The sequence below is a fragment of the Dichotomopilus funicola genome (genome assembly GCF_033296635.1).
Source record: "Dichotomopilus funicola strain CBS 141.50 unplaced genomic scaffold C8A04scaffold_2, whole genome shotgun sequence".
NCBI lineage: Eukaryota > Fungi > Ascomycota > Sordariomycetes > Sordariales > Chaetomiaceae > Dichotomopilus > Dichotomopilus funicola.
Window position 1 is genome coordinate 620,959 of NW_026944023.1, and position 18,234 is coordinate 639,192.

General features: G+C 54.1%; 3 protein-coding genes across 3 annotated transcripts; 2 read left to right on the forward strand and 1 right to left on the reverse strand.

The window, feature by feature from the left end:
* Positions 1-239: 239 nt before the first annotated feature.
* On the forward strand, positions 240-1,230 carry C8A04DRAFT_24319 (mitochondrial ATP synthase g subunit-domain-containing protein; the record flags this gene model as incomplete). Its single annotated transcript, XM_062779088.1, has 3 exons — positions 240-519; positions 741-825; positions 987-1,230. 3 exons carry the CDS (start codon positions 240-242, stop codon positions 1,228-1,230), a joined length of 609 nt encoding a protein of 202 aa, XP_062641139.1.
* A 2,933-nt stretch (positions 1,231-4,163) lies between these two features.
* C8A04DRAFT_33884 (S-adenosyl-L-methionine-dependent methyltransferase) lies at positions 4,164-5,487 on the reverse strand (the record flags this gene model as incomplete). The annotated part of the gene is made up of 6 exons (XM_062782641.1): positions 4,164-4,194; positions 4,276-4,701; positions 4,753-4,896; positions 5,074-5,222; positions 5,281-5,386; positions 5,453-5,487. The coding sequence occupies 6 exons, from the start codon at positions 5,485-5,487 to the stop codon at positions 4,164-4,166; spliced, it is 891 nt and encodes a 296-aa protein (XP_062641140.1).
* Positions 5,488-11,242: 5,755 nt separating this feature from the next.
* C8A04DRAFT_8850 (WD40-repeat-containing domain protein) lies at positions 11,243-13,954 on the forward strand (the record flags this gene model as incomplete). Its single annotated transcript, XM_062785264.1, has 2 exons — positions 11,243-12,266; positions 12,321-13,954. 2 exons carry the CDS (start codon positions 11,243-11,245, stop codon positions 13,952-13,954), a joined length of 2,658 nt encoding a protein of 885 aa, XP_062641141.1.
* Positions 13,955-18,234: the final 4,280 nt, after the last annotated feature.

The window sequence follows — 18,234 nt, forward strand, 5'->3', positions numbered from 1 at the left end:
CCAATTTTTCTCGACCTCCGGCTCATCCCGTCCGACGGTGCGCGATATCGTTCTTTGAACCCAGCTCCTCTCACTCGGCCGCCGTCCACGATCGCTCCTCGGCCGCGACCCCGCCGTCCTCCGCGCCGCCCGCCCGAGTTCGATTTTTTTCTTTTCGATCGTTCCAACCAACACTTTGACAGTGGTCCCTTTTTCCCTCACCCCGGCCCAATCGACCCCCAACCAACCAAACCACCAAAATGTCGTTCGCCCTGGTCATGAGGCGATCCGGCCTCTCGGTGGGCCGCACCATGGTCCGTTTCGAGTCGACCACCACCACAACAAAGGCTGCCGAGACTGCCAAGCAGACTGTTTCCAAAGCCTCGTCAACCGTGTCGGAGGCAACTGCGAAGGCGACGCAAAGCTTGTCGCGCGTGACGGCGGCCGCCGGTCCGGCCCTCTCCAGCGCAGCAAAAGGTGCCGCGGGTGCACTAGGCCGCGTCGGCGGCCGGACCGGTCGCCTCGTCGGCTTCATTGAGCGTAAGGATACACCAGCCCAGCACCTTCATCCCATGCCTCCGTCCCGCCGAGAACAACAAACCAACAACACTGCCCCCGTCATCACCGGTCTTGGCCGACTTCCATTGCCCCTGGGGGTTGTCGTAAACCTAGATGCTCGGCGATGGTTGTTGGATGCATGGGATGGAGCTTGAGGAAGGCGTGTACGGTTTCGTGGCTCCAATGGCTAACCTCGCATGCAGAACAAACCCCCCTTGTGGTCTACTACTCCAAGGTTTTCGCCGAGGTAGCCAAACTCGTCTTCCACGGCCAGAAGATGAGCCCGCCGTAAGTCCCCCCCACTTCCACGCTGATCAAGCGCAGACGGCGGCCCAAACGAGCCAACTCTCATTACACCTAACGAGATACATCGTTTTGATGTGATTGTTTGCCGGCTGGCCGTCTTTCAACCTAGGAACACGACTGACGTGTTATTTCCGTCTCCACAGTCCCGCCTCGACCTTCCAAACGTACTTCCAAAACCTTTGGAAGCAGCTGCAGACCCCCGGCCCTTTCTTCTCGGGGCTTGTTGAGTCCGTCAACCCCCAACAGGTCCGCAATATCTCCAGGGCACAGCTAGCGGCTGGTGGAGTTCTCCTGGCCGAGTGCTTGGGCTTCTTCACTGTCGGCGAGATGATCGGCCGGTTCAAGCTAATTGGGTACCACGGCGAGACGCATGCCGCTCACCACTAAGTGGGCTTATTTCTGGTATCGATAAACGGGGGCATGGGGGTGTTGTTGGATCAGAGGAATTCCCGGCCCTCGGGCGAAGGAACACGACAGAGTTTTATTCCGTAGGCCGGCAGGGGCCGAAGCCCGGGAAAAAACGGGCATAGGGAATCGGTTGGGGGGTGTTGCTGTGTTTTGAAAAAAGGGGGGGTATAGACTCGGTGGCGTTCAAGAGAGAGGGGCTCCGAACCTAATTTCGCGGACATGTTCGGTACATTCGACACCTCCGTCCGTAACGGCAGGGGAGTGAGAAACCGTCGAGGGTGGGCAAATATCAGGAAGGGATGCGAAACGGCACCCATTTATGCTCCCTTGTATTAGTACCTCCTCAATTTTCCTATCCGTGGCAGGCTAAAAAAGCCCATGTCTTTCATTTGTTGTCCTGTACCACTACAATACCGCATGAAGTTAAAACAAAGCATCTACCTCATTTATTTCACGTACTATATACTCGCATTTCCCCACCCTTGCTACGCTCATATTATCTGTCATGGGCGTTGACAGTGCCAAACATAAACAGGTCCCAGATCCATTCTATGTCTCGACGCGTGCTTTGGTAACTTACACAAGGCCATCGATGTTAACAATTCGTGCATAGTAACACCCCCTCTCTTGATTGGTCTTATTTTTCAAACTTTAGCTGCCCACTAGAAATGATATTCTTTCTCGGGATCACCGAAGCCTAAGCAGGAACCTAAGATTCCTCATCCTCTTATCAACCACCTGCGGCCGCTGTTTGTGGGACGCTTGCTTGCTCTTTAACGTCCTAAGGGGGGCAGGACAGGGGGGGACCGGGGAAGAGTGAGGAACATCCCGACAACTCATCGATGGTGGTCTGCGCTAGGTCAAATGCGCATAGTAGTCGGTTTGCCCATGCGAGTATGAGTGGTGGGAGAGCTGAGTCGTGGCGCGGGTGTGGGAGGAGGGGGGAGAGTAAATGAAATATGTGGTTGAACCAGGAAGGGCGACATGGCATTACGTGGGTATTTGTCGGCTGAGGTATCCGTTGTCGACATTTGTCTTCACCAACCGGGTTTCCCGCCTGGCTTTTAGGGCGCGACTATGCTCCCTGATAGTCACTTCGTCTTTCACGTCTCGCCAGCAGGGCCCCAGGTTCCCCCCTTTCCCTCCGGCCATGCTGTCCAGCCCAGCCACAACGTGTACAACATCCCCCTTCCACACATCCACTCAACTACTATCAAACCATTCGTCGAGTAAAGTCAAACCTGTCAGCTGGTTCCACGCCGGAAACAAACCCCCGGCCCCCCACCCTCTCCAAATCTTCTTTCCCAAACCACCAACATCGCATTTCTGAGTCTCCTTTGCAGCTGCAGTTGGACCAGCCTTGCAGAGCTAGCTTTGCCGTTTTGGTCGGGGGGGCCGTGCCCAGGCGCTCCTCGCTGAGGTTGCAGTGGGAAAACAAAAACTCTGGTTGCTTGATGGGCTCGAGGCTGCGAATAGAGTGAGGAAGAACCCGGCATGAGGTCGGATGTACATACATACATACATACATACACGCCTAGGGTTTTTCACCCAAAGTTTGCTGCCCTACATGGTGCTGCGTGATCATTAGCATGAACAGGACGTTTTACTAGGTACCTGTCTGAGACAAGTAGATGCGAAAGGTGAGGTCGTTTGGTGTGGCTCGATGTTCCTCGTCCGTGGATGTATGTATGGTCCCTAGAATGACGTGGACTTTTCTGCCTCTTCTCGTTCGGAGTAAAGAAACAATTTTTTGCTAATGGACTCCATCGTCTGCCATGAAATTGAGGGGATCCGTGTGATGATAGTTTTGTGTCTTGACCGATATCCTCTCAACACCACGCGCTATCATAGGGCGCTGTGAAGTGACCCACAGCTGGTAAAATTCTTCATGGCCGCATTCAAAGACAAAGTGGGGTTGAGACCCCAATGCCAACTTCAATGGGGAGCCGGTACTTTTGAGGATGGGGTTAGGTCTAAAGTCGGAGGGGATGGCGATCGTATACCAGTAACGGAGTGTACGATCAAAAAACACAACTACATACAATATCATACCACTCCCCCCCCCCACGCCCTGATTTATCCTAACCAGAAACACCCGCCGGTTGTCAACGGTTGTCCTAAACCGAACCGGTAATGTGGATAGGCCACTCGTCCTGCTCTTAGATCGCCACGACATGTAAATGAGAAAGACCTTCCGGGCCGAATATTGGCTGTGTGTTTAGGATAACCACTGGGACAGCTGGCCATAGTGAACTTGGCCAAGCCCCCATCCTGAGCCACCCCCCTTCCATACGAGGGCGTGCGAGTTAGTATGCAGGCCTTGACTTAACTCGCACCCCAGTGATCCCTAACTGTGGCCCATTTCTAGCAACCTAGACGCGTTCAATAACATATACCCCCCCACCCCCCCCCAGCGGTTTATGCTCCGATGGGCCGATGACAACCCATGTCGCCCTAGCATTGGGTCGGACAACACGCCGCCTGTGAAGGGCCTCTGATGGCTGAGCGTCACATTCACGCTCCGCCAAGACGAAAAGCTCGTGAAAGCCCTCCCAGTGAGCAGAGTAATATCAGGTTAACCCAGGAAACACCGGTCTTTAAGGGAAGGCGGGATTATGACAAGATGATTGGGTGTTGATTGCGAAGAAAGCTCCTATTTGTCGGAAGGAGGAGGGTTGTGCGGTATTCAGGCGGCCCAGCGCCAAGCCGCACAAACTTTTGCCCTCTGCTCGGCGAACTGGTGGTTGTGTCGTGGAAAGGTAGGTAGTTTCGGTCGTTTGCCCGGTTGTTCGCTGGTGAACCCAACCGAGCGGTCGGTCCAACGCCTGGGTCCGTCGCCCAATAATCGGCCAGGCCTCTGTTTCGGGATCTCGTTACACCAGTCGATAACACCTCCGTATGGAGGAGCCGGATCACCGTGGCTTCCTAGCTGTGAAGACGTGTCTGTGAGAAGTTAGTGAGAGTCCTACCCGCTATAATGCCGTCGATCATCGGTAGTCCGTGGTGGCAAGAAAAGGCACTCACAATGTGCAATACCCATGCACGCTGTTGCTGTAAACTTCATCCCTCGCCTTTTCGGCCAACTCTCGGACCTCGGACGGAGTTCGTCCACCGCCGCGGCATAAAGGGGCCAGGCTGAGGGGATAGAGCGCCTGCCGCATCCCGAGGTTGAACCACCGGCCAAGGGTTCTGCCGTGGGGGTCGTCGGGCCAGCCGTTCACAGGCATCCGAATGACTTCCTCCTTGATGTCCTCAAAACCAACGTCCGCTAGCCGTTGTTTGGTGAGATTGCTGTCTACATGCATCGGATGGCCAAAACTGTCCATAGCATCGAAAAGCTCTTTCGCCCATTGCGTGACAAAGCCGTCCCTCCGAAGGGAATTATCGTCGCATCGGGGGTGCCAATCTATCTCAACTTGTTCAAAGTGGCCATGGTACGGCTTCAGGTGCCTTGTGGAACCGTTAACTGTGTTCTGTTCTGCGTCACAATGTATGACTTACCGGTATGCCTCCGCGTACACCCTAGGCCAGTTGCTGATGCTTCCGATAAGTGAACGCATATGTATGAGGTCCCAGGAGCCGGGGTCCATGTCCTGCCATTGGTCTTCGATGTCCATCTGGAGGAATCGCATGTTGGCAGGGATACTAAAAGTCTGTCAGTACGAAGGTGCGGTGGATATCCCAGGCAGGTTTGCAACGCACAATTCTGGTTGGATCAAGTTCAAGTCGGCTCCCCAATGTACTCCCTGCGGATATTTACTGGTCGATGGAGGATAGTCAATCGGATGTCCCGTCGGATGAGATCTCGGAGCGAAAACTCACTCCGCCAATTCAATCCCCCAAATACCGGTGCCACATCCCAAGTCCAATATGCGTGGTGACTCCTGGTCGTGGAGAGGGGAGATATGAGATATATCTTTGCGAGCAACAAGGAATATCTTGTGAAAGACGTCCAGCCTTTCTAGTTCTGTCTTTCTCTGGGGTCAATTTTTACCTCTCAGTGGGCGTGATGTAAATGGACGTACTCACTTCATCAATGGGGAACATGTACTTCCCCTTTTTAAAAGTTCCGTACCACCGACCATTCTCGGCGTACACTTCTTGGTAGGTTCGACTTGTTGCGACTCCATTGACACTTCGAGCACGCCGTATCAGCCTTGAACCAGGCCTGTTATCAACAACCGTTGGGATCAAATCTTACAGATGGCCTCTAAAAGGCTGTGATTCCATGTCCATGACTCGGGCCAGCTGAAGACACACACCTCCGGGGCCCAATAAGTCCTCATAAAACTAGAGGTGGGTGAATGTCCGAGGACGGCGAAGGGCGAAACTGTACAGAACGATATTAGGACTGAAGAAAAACCCGGCGGGCCAACCAAGATTTGGGCTCCTCGGCGTCCCTCTCAAAAATTATGCTCGAGAATGGGTAGAGAAGTGGGAAAGTGACAGTAAACAAAGTAGAGGCGAACGGGGCCACGACAGAAGCAAACTTGCAGAAGGGCAGATAGGGCTCTCTTCGGCTTTCGGGACATAAAATGAGGTTCCGCGTTTATTGCTAGGTGTGGCGGGTCTTAAGGGAGCGAAAGGGACGCGGCCAAGAAAAAGTGTATCCCGGACGGGTAGCCTGGCGGCTAGCTAGCCTACCGAACCAGAAACCCCGAGTCTGGGGGAGGAGCAAAAAGAGGAATCCGAAAGCGACAATTGCTCACCTGTGAACCTGTGACCTGCCACTGGCCCAATGTGGTGATGAAGGCGATGCGGCGATGCAGCAATGCGGTGCCTGAGGGGAGCATGCGCGGCTGGTGTACTTGTGGCCACGGAGTGGCTCGCACCCGTGTTATATGTGAAGCAGAATGAGCAGGGCGCGGTCCCAGGTTGCGGTTGAAATTGCGGTCGCTGGTTGATGCGGGCGGCCATGGGCCAACAACGCCCTGGTTCGGCTGTGCTGTTTGTGGACCAGGGAAAGAAAGTGGCAGGGGGCGCCTTTAAAATCAAAAACCTCGACGTCGCAATGATGCAGAGCCAGGGGCCCTAGCACCTAGGACAAAGAGGAAGTCCGGTGAACTCGATTTTCTACCACGGCGGGAAGCTCCGCTCAAGAATGACCTTCGAAGTGGGGAGCGTGGCAGGTGATAAGCATCAAGCGCTGTGTCAAAAAACGCACGACTCCAACATGCGCTTGCTCAATGTCATCGGCGGTCGTGGTTTCTTGTGGGAGTGAACAAGGGGCGCCTAACTAATAATTACCCGCCCGTCTACCTACCAAACAAGGCACTTCCCCGTTGCGGTGTGAGACCGAGGCACGCCAGGGCTCAGGGTTTGGCCGGATTCGCCCAGAAGGTGCAGACGATGTGGGGTTCCCGCACACCCTCCCGAGCAAGAAAGTTGGCTGGGTGGAGGGCAGTGCAGGTGCTCCCGAAGCTCGTGGGTAGTATGGATTAGAAGGCGTGAGAAAACAAGGTTCTAGGCTATGGTTAGCATGGCCTTTCGACATGAAAGTATCGAGATGAGAGGCGGGGTGGGTCGAGGAGAAGTCAATTGGAAAGCGCAAGCAGAACTCACTGTACATAGTACTCCAGCACGAAATGCCCAGCCCTTTGCAGCGAACTTGTCGTCTCTCAGGGCTGCCCAAGGCCGTCCCGATGGGCCGGATGCTGCCAACAGGGCCATCGTAGGGCTTTTCCGCCCTAGTTCCCGCTTTCCCGCTCCCGTGTGCTGGCTTGCCGACCTGAGCACAGTGCCAACCAGATCCAATTCTTTTAACGCGACGTTGTCCGCTGGCCGCAGCAGCTCGCAAGCCCACCATAATTCATTTGCTGAGAGAACCACAGGTCCCTTCATCACAGCGACGATGCAACAATACGAGCAATGAAACGCATTCTACTCAGATTACTGCGTTGAAAGACAGGGTCGGCTCCAACTGGCGGCATGCGACTCACAGGTAACGGAGGGTGATTGGCGAGTCACGGGCACTGTCCCGGCTGTTGGAGGGCGCAGACAAATCTTGAGATGAAATGTGGGGCAGACGGGGTTCATCTGGAGTTCATGAACCACAAAGGTACTAGAGATGACGGTACCTTGAACAAGTGGAGGGTAAGGTAAGGTACTTCCATGTCCGGTACAATAACGTCGTTACCGACTGCCATACCCCGCTTCTACACTAAGCCTCCCCCGGAGGCCCAACATCACCACAATTTTTTGAACTTTGCTTTTTCAGCCCCATCAAAACAGGAATCAAGAATACAACTCCGTTGGGTTTCCGGCCGGTCACCTGAGCCTTGCGACCGTAACCTTCTTGACATCGTTCTATTTGTGAGCTCATAGGCCTCATAAGTCCACCCGAAGCTCTTCTGTGAGCGAGAGGGTAGTGCAAAGAGGTGTGGCAACGGAACATCACAAAGATGTCGGCTCCAAACAGTCGGGTCAGGGCGTTCCCCGCCCAAGCTGCTACCAATCGTAACGGAGATAGGGGAGTGTCCAGCGAGATCTTTGAGGAAACAGCACACCGCAGGGGGCACACTCTCGAGTGACAGAGCGGCACCAGCGTTACCCAACGGTAGTGTACTCAGGTAAAAAACCCGCCCGGTGAGTGGCATTGTGCCGCCTTTCCGACACCCATTGTCGACGCGGAGCTTCGCAGCACTATTGGCAAGGTAGGTAGTCAGGAAGAGGGGATTGACAACTAAAATTGCCGGCGAACCGTGGAGTGTCTCCCTCCGTTTGGAACCCACGGTCCTAATTTCCGGCCAATAAGCAACAGCATTCACGTAGTATGGAGACTTGGTGTTTTACACAATCGCACACTATGTGACACGCCTCACTCGATAACCAACCGTTTCGGTAGATTTTGCGCAGATCCGGACTTGAGGCCAAGCGAGCCCAAGCCACCAGCTCGAGATCCACATGGCCAGGCCTCCCACTCAGATACCGGGCTCCCGATGAACCGAAAACTCAACGGTTTCGCCTCACCTTAGTGAAGCCCCAAAGACCAAGAAACCCGCTGCGACAGCCCCCAAAAAACATTCTTCGTTGATAAAGGCGGTTCGGTGGGGGAAGTTGCCATACTGTGGTAGGTAGCCTGGCACGCCTCGCTAATCTCCCAATTTTCCTGTTCCGGGCTTCGTCTGCGAGTTCGCCCATGGATTGGAACCCCAACTTGGAAATTTTCCAGCCCACACTTCTTGTGGACGCCAAGCATTCAACTCCGAGTCCGAGCCCCATTGCTATTCGCCCAACTGGTACCGACACGCTGGGACGGTCCACTTTTATTCTCGCTAGCGCCAACAAGTGAAACCACCACCAGCCCTTGCGATCACACAGCCTTGCCGAATCGATGCCTTGCAGACAGCGCAAGCACACCGGACGAGATGAGGCAAGCCCCCTTCGCCCAAATTTCCGGCCGCCAACAGATTCAGCAGGCTGTCGCTGGAAGTCCCCCGGGTCTCCCGGGCGGCGATGAATGACCCTAGCGGGGGCCACAAATCCGACCTCAATTTGTGTTGGGGGTTCTCCTAGTTCAATAACACAGGAGTTGAGACGTCCAGCTTCTTACCGAGGTAATCTTAAATGGAATCCTTACGAATGAAAAAACATTTCACGTCCCAACCCGAGCTCTCCTTGCCTATTTCCTCCTGAAGCGGAGTTGCCTCCGACCCCAGTTCATCTTCGTGAGGCCAGCGTTAGTTAGTCCGGTTTGAGTTGTTGACCGCCACTTTACGTTACAACGATGAAATAAGGGGTATGTTGGCCCTAATCCTTAAGAATCTGCCCTCGGGAAGTTTGAGAGGCCGAGACGTTGATTCAAAACTAGACATGTCCCTCTATCACCAGAAACAACACGACGATCAGTCCCTTGGAACGGCAGAAGACATTGAACAAATGCAACATTCGCAATCTCGATCCTATTGTGCATCAACAAGGCTCATGCAGGTCGACCCTCATGCATTCGATGTTTTGCGGCCTTACCCCCAACGGCAAACCATGTAGCTGCTCAATTTCCACCCCCGGGACCGGTCACGTCTCTTCCATCCTCCCAGTCTCAGCCTTCCGAATTAACCGCCACCCCTAGCAGGAGGGAAACGCTGAGTAAGTCCATCTCTCAAGTGGAATGTTTTTTGAGATACATTTGTGATATGTCTGTTTTGGATTGTGAGTGATAGAGTGGGATTCTGGATGTGCCGGTGACCTACTTGGGCCATTTCTACGACGCAATACTGTGCAAAATACTGTACCGGAGTCAGGTACCAGACACTTTCTCGGACCGGTGGGCTGGTAAGCCGCGAAGTCGCCATGCCATGTGCGGTTCTGTTCCACCCCTCCCGCTCGCTTCCGGATCCCTGTCCCCTGTCATGCAGCAGGTATTATCCACCCCACGAGCCCACCCATTGTTCTCAGCCAACACCTTTGTTTTGAACCCGGAGCAGTTTCCGGAAGCCGGTATGAGAGAACAATGTGTAGTGTAGAGGCAAGGAAAGACCGGTGATTTGAACGGTAGTCTGAGCCGAGCATCGTACCTGTGTAGTACACAGTGCGCGGTATAGAAGAGAGAGAGTATCAATCTTCGGACCTGACCCCAAGCCGCTGATTTACGCATACCTTAGCCCATCTTGCCTATGGAGATCGGCTTTTCTTCCTTTACCCGTGGTGAATGAGCAGCGTTTGATTCAGAACAATGGCGTCAAAAAAACCAGTAAATGGTGCAAGAAACGTGGTAGAAGTTGCCGTTCAACGAGCGGGATCTAGATCATATTTCCGAGATGTTCAACCCGAGGGGTTGGATTCTTCGGAAGGTAGCCAAGGTTTAAATTAGTTTCCGACGAGGGAAAAGTTGCTCTTCGAGAGCTGTGTTTTTTGTGACATGAATTACTAAGAGTAGAGTTGAAAGTACCGCAAACCAAACTAAAGAGACAGCGGCCATCGTTGGCTAAGAGCGTGGGTTGTGGCTCTGTCATATCATCACCGTATTTATGACAGTACAAAAGGGGCCAATTGCTGCAGCAATTGACGATTTTTCAAGAAGCGCCTGCTCTCGCTCCGTCTTTCAGCCTCAGATACCTATGTTGCATCGATTGATACAAGGTTTTTGGTACTCAGGTGTTTCCAATACAGCTTCCTTCCTTCCCTCCCTCGCAAATCCTATACCGGTCTTTTATAACCCACCCTTCCGTTAACAGTTTCCAACAGCCCCCCCATCCGACAAATGCCCAACCGCGGATGGTGTATTTGGGGGGGCGCGGGCAGCACCGAGCGTGCCCGCTTTCTCCCCTTCGTGAGTTCGACTCATGGTGGGAGCACCACGGCAAAATCCTTGGGGATTTTCGTAGCCATTCGGGCCTTATCACCGAGATAAGTAAGGCCCGGTGGTGAGCTTTTTGGCTTTTTGGCCTTTTCTTTAATCCCCCCATATTGTTGATGTTAATTGAACACGTTTGACGCCTGGAGCTTTGGTGTCTTCAGAGAGCGCCGACGATGTATAATTAGGTAAGATAGGTACCTTGGCGTAGTTGTTATACACCCACCCAGCTTCGGCATTTATGTACCAATGGTCCGATTTCTCAAACTTATAACACACGCAAAGAACAAATAAATGGAAACTTTAGTAGAGAAGGGCCCGTGGGTATTCGTGCCAAAAATCAAACAGGACGTATTGTGATCCAAAAAACACAGTTCCACCCCTGCCTAAACATTGCTCTGGGGGACTTTCGAGTCGCTGGTAGCAATAACTAAAGCATTTGACGATTGATCTTTGATGGGGGGCGTGGGACGTGGTGGGGTAATTTAATCTGGCGAAGATAACACACTTTCGATAGGCCGCCGCTGTCCCTCTTCGCACGGACCACACCTTAATTCTCTGACCGACTTGCCCCAAAAGTCTCGGAAGCGGCAGAAAAAAAAACAAAAGAAAAAGTTGCTGCGAACAGTCCTCGGCGCCATCCAAGAACACGGATCCTACGCCCTCCCTCACAACGCCCGGGCCGACAACACCGGAACCATGGATATCCACCGGTGCCGCTTCGTCCGTTATCCTGCTTCGGCCATCAATGCGGTCGCGTTCACGCACTCGTCCCTCTCCGCCTCGAGCCACAAGAAGCACCTCTCGAAACATGTTCAGGTCCGCCTTGCGATTGGGAGAGCCAATGGCAGCCTTGAGGTCTGGAACCCTCTCCACGGTGCCTGGCATCAAGAACTAGTCATTCCTGGCGGCAAGGACCGGAGTGTCGACGGCTTAATATGGGTCACGGAGCCCGACGAGGAGATGGCCGACGGTAAAATTATCCATGGCAAGTCGCGCCTTTTCAGCATTGGATACACGACCACAATCACAGAGTGGGATTTGGAGAGGGCAAAGGCCAAGAAGCATGCGAGCGGTCAGCACGGCGAGATCTGGTGTCTCGGGGTCCAGCCTCCCCAAAGCAACGGCGCCGTGTCTTCAGGGAGCAGAAAACTTGTCGCCGGCACCGTCGATGGGAACTTGGTACTCTATTCAATTGAAGATGGCGACTTGAAATTCGAGAGGACACTTATTAGGACCCCGTCGAAGAAGATCAAGTTTGTCAGCATTGCCTTCCAGTCCCACAACGTCGTCGTCGTCGGTTGCTCGAATAGCACGATTTGCGCCTACGACATCCGAAACGGTACCCTTCTGAGGCAAATGACACTAGGTACCGACCTCTCAGGTGGTTCCAAGAACATAATTGTGTGGGCTGTCAAGTGCCTGGCCAACGGCGATATTGTGTCCGGCGATTCGACTGGACAGGTTTGCATTTGGGACGGCAAGACGTTCACGCAAGCGCAGCGGATTCAGAGCCATTCTCAGGATGTTTTGTGCCTCTCCGTCAGTGCGAATGATTCGAAGATCATTTCGGGCGGGATGGATAGACGAACGGCCGTGTACGAGCCCATCGCTGGTCAAGCGGGTCGTTGGTCGAAAGTTTTCCACCGCCGATACCATCAACACGATGTCAAGGCGATGGCTTCCTTCGAAAGCAAAGGGATGAGTGTTGTGGTTTCTGGAGGTATATTTTCCCCGTTTCCCCGAGCATCAAATGAAGCTAATGTCAGTTGGAAAGGTTCGGATGCGAGTCCCATTGTGCTCCCCATGCGCGCGGTCGGCAAAGAGTACCACCGAACACTTCCGAGCCTCCCACAAGATTCACCCCTGCGCAGTGCCCCCGGAGCTCGGCTTCTTGTGAGTTGGTGGGAAAATGAAATTCGGATCTGGCACCTGCAAACGCCGGCGAGCCAACTACTCGATGACCACCACGCCGCGCTCAGCCTGCGGAAAAACAGGAAGTTACTTGCCCAAGTTCTAGTCCAGGGAGAATCCCACATATCGTCAGCCGCGATCAGCGAGGACGGGACAATTCTCGTGGCATCAACAACTGCTGGTATCAAGGTGTTCTGGCTTAACTTTGCCACGGCGGACCAGACTGACCAGCTCCAAATACGAAAACTGGATACCTCGATAGATGCCCGTGCCGCTACTCGGATCCAAATTTCACCCGATAACCGGTGGATATCTTGGGTCGAAGATGGGAGCCAAGTTTTTGTTGCCCAGGTGCATGAGACAGAATCGGCAGTCAGCGACCCCTACACGATCTCGCCGCCTTGCAAACTGCGCCGGCTCCGACGCCAGATTCCCAAACACATCCTACTTGGAGGGCTCGGATCCTACGATCGGAACATTACGCAAACCTCCTTTTCGCCAGACAGCAGGCTGTTCGGGACCGCCGACTTGGCGGGGTTCATTGACACCTGGGTCTTACGCGGCCCTGGTGAAGGTGCGGATGGCATCGGTGGAGAAAATGATGGAGCGACCGGCGAGTCCTCAAGCGATTCGTCTGACGAGGAGGTGGACGATGTCGCTAGTGAACGTTGGGTCCGCAACCCCAACGCGAGACTTCTCCCGAAGCTTTCCGCCGCTCCGGTTGTGCTCTCCTTCTCAGAGACTCAACGAAAAGATGGAGACTACGATCTTTTAGTGATCACAGCAGCAAAGACCCTTCTAGTCCTCAACCCCCTACGTGGAGCGCTCTCCGAGTGGTCACGACGAAATTCGTACCCGAAGCTCCCGGTCACATTCAGAGATACGCGTGATCAGGTCAAGGGCGTTGTGTGGCAAGGCCATAGGGTATGGATTTACGGAGTTGCTTCTTTGTTCATGCTGGACCTGTCCCAGGATTTCGACCCAGAGAAAGACCTTGTGGTGGACAAGAAGGGCAAAAAGCAAGGCACTAAGCGGAAACGTGGTCGGCATGAAAGCGGCGCGGGCGGGAAAATGGAAAACAATTCGCTTGCCCCTCAACGAATTCGGGTGGCCGCAGGGCCAGACGGAGACAAATGGGAGGACGTGGAGATGGCCGATGCCGACGACCAGAAGAGCGTTGGTGCCTCCAGTGGGGCCGACGACGACGATGACGAGGACACAGATGGCGGTGAGCTGCAACGCCTCCGGGACAGCCAGGACCCTAACGGGATCACGTTAGATGGGGAGCATGAGGGGCCAAAAACAGCCAAGTGGTGGCATTCGTATCAGTTCCGTCCGTTATTGGGCATCGTACCGATCAAGACGGTGTCTGGTTTGACGAATGGGGGCGCGGTCGACGGGATACCCCCTCTTGAGGTTGCTGTTGTTGAGCGGCCATTGAGTAGCGATGATCTGCCGGAACGTTACTTCGGAGAGGGTGAATTCGAGAGATCGTGATGTGGGCTCATCGCTCCACCTTCCTGTACAATACATGGCAACTATCGAGAGGGCCGAGTTACGCAACAGGTCTTCATCATAAACCCTAATTCTGCTGAGACGTCTTAGAGCCCAAGCTGAACCGTATCACACTCACGGCGCCAAAAAGGGGGTTAAGCCTTTGAATATACCTTCCATACTTACCCGTAGAGTATCATCTTGAGTACAGCGGTTTATTTCCCCCTAGAACTATAAACTGAAGAACTACACAAACACCATGAAACCTCATGCTGTCGTGAACACACAAACGCCCACCACCTTTGGTACGGCTGGCCCAACCCAGCTAACCTTCCACCCCTAGCCTGACACCCTTACCTTACCGGTTGACCGAGTTGGGCTTCCGCCGCTCGAGGGGGCCAAACCCGCCTTCGGAATCAACACCAATGTAAGCGGTGCGGCTATTATCAACGGATGACGCGGTCTCGATCCTGAGAGACATCGCTCCACCTTTCTCGGAGGAGATCGAGGACAAGGGGGAGAGTGTCAGTAGACTCACTAGACCGTTTTGTCCATCCAGCTCACTCGGGCGTGGGCGGAGAAGTTTTGTTGGTGATAATGAGGGAGGTTCTTTACACATCTCCTCAGGATTGAACTTGGACAGACTGCACCGTCGTGACCCTAATTGCAGCGGGCTTGAACTGTAAACACCCCGTATCCCCTTACCATTTGCTCCCTTTGATGTGGGAGGAAATAGGTTGCGTAAGGGTTAAACGTACAATCCCGCTAGCACAGATACGTACCTTCATATGCATCATAGGTATGTGAAGTATCGGGGGCTCCCTCTCTCCCCCACTTGGCTGTTCCCAGTCCGACACACAATCGTAAGGTACATGCCTAAGAGTCTCATTGGGGTCAATGAGCACTTTGCGTTTGTACGAAGTCCTCAATTCCGTGGAATTATTGGCCCCCAGCTGGAATCCCATGAGCAGGACGGGACTGTCCGCCGGGCACAAAACAAAGCAGTGAGATTTTTCGGCTGCTCCTTCCTTTATCTCTCCACCCAGACCCTGACCCTCGAACGCCGAAGTGGTGTGGGGATCGGGGAAGGAGACGCGCGTCAAAGGGGAGCAAGGTCTTTGTTCCGCGTTCTTTTCTCCTCCTTAACCCCCCCCCCCCCCCCCCCCCGCTTGCGGAGTGAGGAGGGGGCGTGTGGTGAAGAGGAGACCGAAAAAGTATGTGAGTGCTTTTCCGTTCCCCGCTCCTAAATCGACCAGCCAGTTGTTTCCCGATAGGCCTGTGATATTGCCGAAGGTCGGTCCGTCGAGGAGCTCTCGGAGCGGTACGGTGGTGATACTGTTGATCTGCATGGTCTACAGCCGTCGGCAATAGAGATACGCCTTCAAGATGAATGCATAAGAATGCATAACTTTCAGACGAGACATTGTTAAATATACGGCCTGTTGAGAAACAGCATATCGTGGACTCAGCCGCACGGATCTCGAGTGTTGGGAACTAGATGGGAACCACCTAGATGGGCGACCACAATGGGCTCCATGACAGCCACCGGCGTTGTCAGGCGAAAAAGGTTGATCCCGCGAGCCCGCTTACCAAACATGAGGGTCACAGGGGTTTGGGGGTGTTTGATATAAAAGAAGTGCGTCGGGACCGCTCCATCCGGTGCTTAGAGCCTCCGAAATCCTCGTGGCGGCTTCTCCTATTGAAGGGTGTCGTCAAGAGGCGTTGTAGTTCCTGCCAAGAAGAGCTGGCTGCCGCGTAATCAATTCCGCCACCCAACAAGCCGGACAGTGCTTTGAAATGAATTCCGCTGCAAATTGAGAAACATGCGCACTGTGCGAAATCCGTCCCGTCCAATCATGGCATTTCCAATTCCTCGGATTTTGAACAGTTAAGCGTGACACGAACTTCGAGGTTCCAGGTCCTGCTGGTGTTCGGACGGAACTTAAGAGGCCCACACGGGCTCGCCAGGTTGCCCACCGAGCCTCGAGCGAGCCTACTAGTTTGGGGGGGTGAAGGGGGAACTGGTTGAGGGCGACGGGAAGGGTTCAAATAGAAGACTCTAAGACAGTTAGAACACCTGGTCGTGTACCAATCCGACGGTGACGAATCCCGGATCCGGAGAACTCCTGTGCCGGGCTCGGTAGCTCGGCTTAAGGTCAAAGGGAAAACGCCTGGTGGCAAGCAAGTCGTCAGCGACTCGTCAAGTCCACCGCGTCAACGGTGCTGGAATAGTCAGAAACGGGCCGAGCATGTGTCCGTTGGAATTTCGATTTTCGGTGGTTTGGGAAGGGGCAAATATGCCCCCATGGTCAGCGGTCGTCATTGGGGGCCTGAGATGGGGTTTCTGTGACGTGGGCTGGTCGCGGCCCGAGGTGGGCATACTTGTCATTGTGTCCAGGGGAAGAAACTATGATGAAGCCGAATGTGTTGGAATATGATGAATGAGAATGGGAAGAGGTGTTGAAATCCGCCTGAGCCCCCCGATCATTGCCAATTTACACCCGTATTATGGGAAAACTAAACGTTTTTGCCTATTCCCTTCGTCGTGGATCCTCGTGTCGGTCCCCACGTGTGAGATGCAGCGGAACCGATCACGGCTTCACGAGGACTAGTTAACTAATGGTCAATGAATTCCTCATGTACACTAAAGGTGCGGCCCATAGTTATTTTCAACGAAAAACAAACAGCGTGTCGCATCCAAGCGTTTCCGACGTTTCCGTTTTGGGGCCGATGGAAGGAAACGGCGAGGTTCCAAATGCAACGAGACGTCGTCCGACCAATGTGAACAAGACCGAACTCCCTCGCCCACGAACAGCTGGGCCGCCCCTCAGCCACACCCTCGTGGAAAAAATACATGCCCGGGGTTGACCAAAACGAGTCTTGGCGCTTTGCGATGCGCAACCTACCCTGAATACCGACGCTGAATTGAATACCCGTCCTGTTGACGACTGCAGGCGACTTACCTAACAAGCCCCCAGTATCTGCACTTCCGTTAAGGTCGCGGATACGGACGCTAAACCTGCACACCGGAGTCGGTCACCTGGAAATTGCGTAGTGGGATATCGGTAGTTCAATACCTTCAATAGTAGGCTCAAAAAACGACCCCATCTCAATCTCAATCTTCCATGCTTCCACAGGCGGGATCCTGCTTTGGGTGATGAAGCCAGCGGAAAACCGCCTCGAGGTCACTGGGAGGCGGAGGTCGGCATTGTGGGGATCGCATTTGGGGCGGAGGGACCCGAAACCGTCGCTGATTGGCCACAGCTGGGGAGCGGACGCGCGTTCTCTGCCCAAGACGCCGCCCTCTTGTGCCCCCATCCACTTCAGTCGACAAACTCAGTTTGTCGTTCCTCAGCAGAAATTCGTCGGCTTTGCTGCCTACACCCCTCCAGGCCGAAACTCATTGATTTCTGAATACATTCTCTCTTTGGCAAGCAACAGACCGGCCAAAAAGTCAAGAAAGCAACCCTGGCATGGCAAAAGCGTCATCGGCTTAGAGCCTAGCCTTCCGTTGTCGTCAGGAAGTGGTACCTGGATGACACATGCGCTCCTCTCGCCCAGAAGGAGTGTCTTGGACTGCCACGCAACCCTCTCTCCATTTGTGGTGTGTCGTTTTAGGGGACGGCCGGGACGGGCGCACGCCATTACACACGCCTGCGTCGGCTCCCTGAAACCTTGCGCATCCCTCCCCACTCTCCCGCAGCTTTATCCTCCGCCCCCTTGTCTTTCCTGTCCCCGGCCCACCTTCAACTTGTCTCCTCTTGAACTCAACCATCCCTCTCTCCCACTACGACACGCCACAGGCTCAGCGAGGACCCGACCAAACCTCCACGCTTGTCGACACTCCGAACCAACCCCAAGCCCGACATTGCGTAGAACTGTGTGGGATCTGCTTTCGCTCGAAACCGGTCTTCTTTTGGATCGTCGTCGGGCCGGCAGGAACAAGAAGAAGAGGTCCACAAGAGGCGCATCTCGGCTTCCTATCCGAAAGATTGCGTGGCCCGCATCCAGGTCTCATTTAAGCGCCGCCGCTCGACGACAACTCACCCACACTCGTTGACGCACGAATCCGACAGCGAAACGACGAGGACGACGAGGACGACTACGACGACTACGACGACAACTGTGACGCCGACAGCGACAGCGACAGCGACATCGACGACGACAGCGCCGCGATTGGTTGCGATTGTTTCCCCGGGGTTTCACACGCAATTCATTAGTTTAATACCGCCGACCAGCCACAACTACGAAGGGATCTCGACCGATCACCGCATAACGGCAAC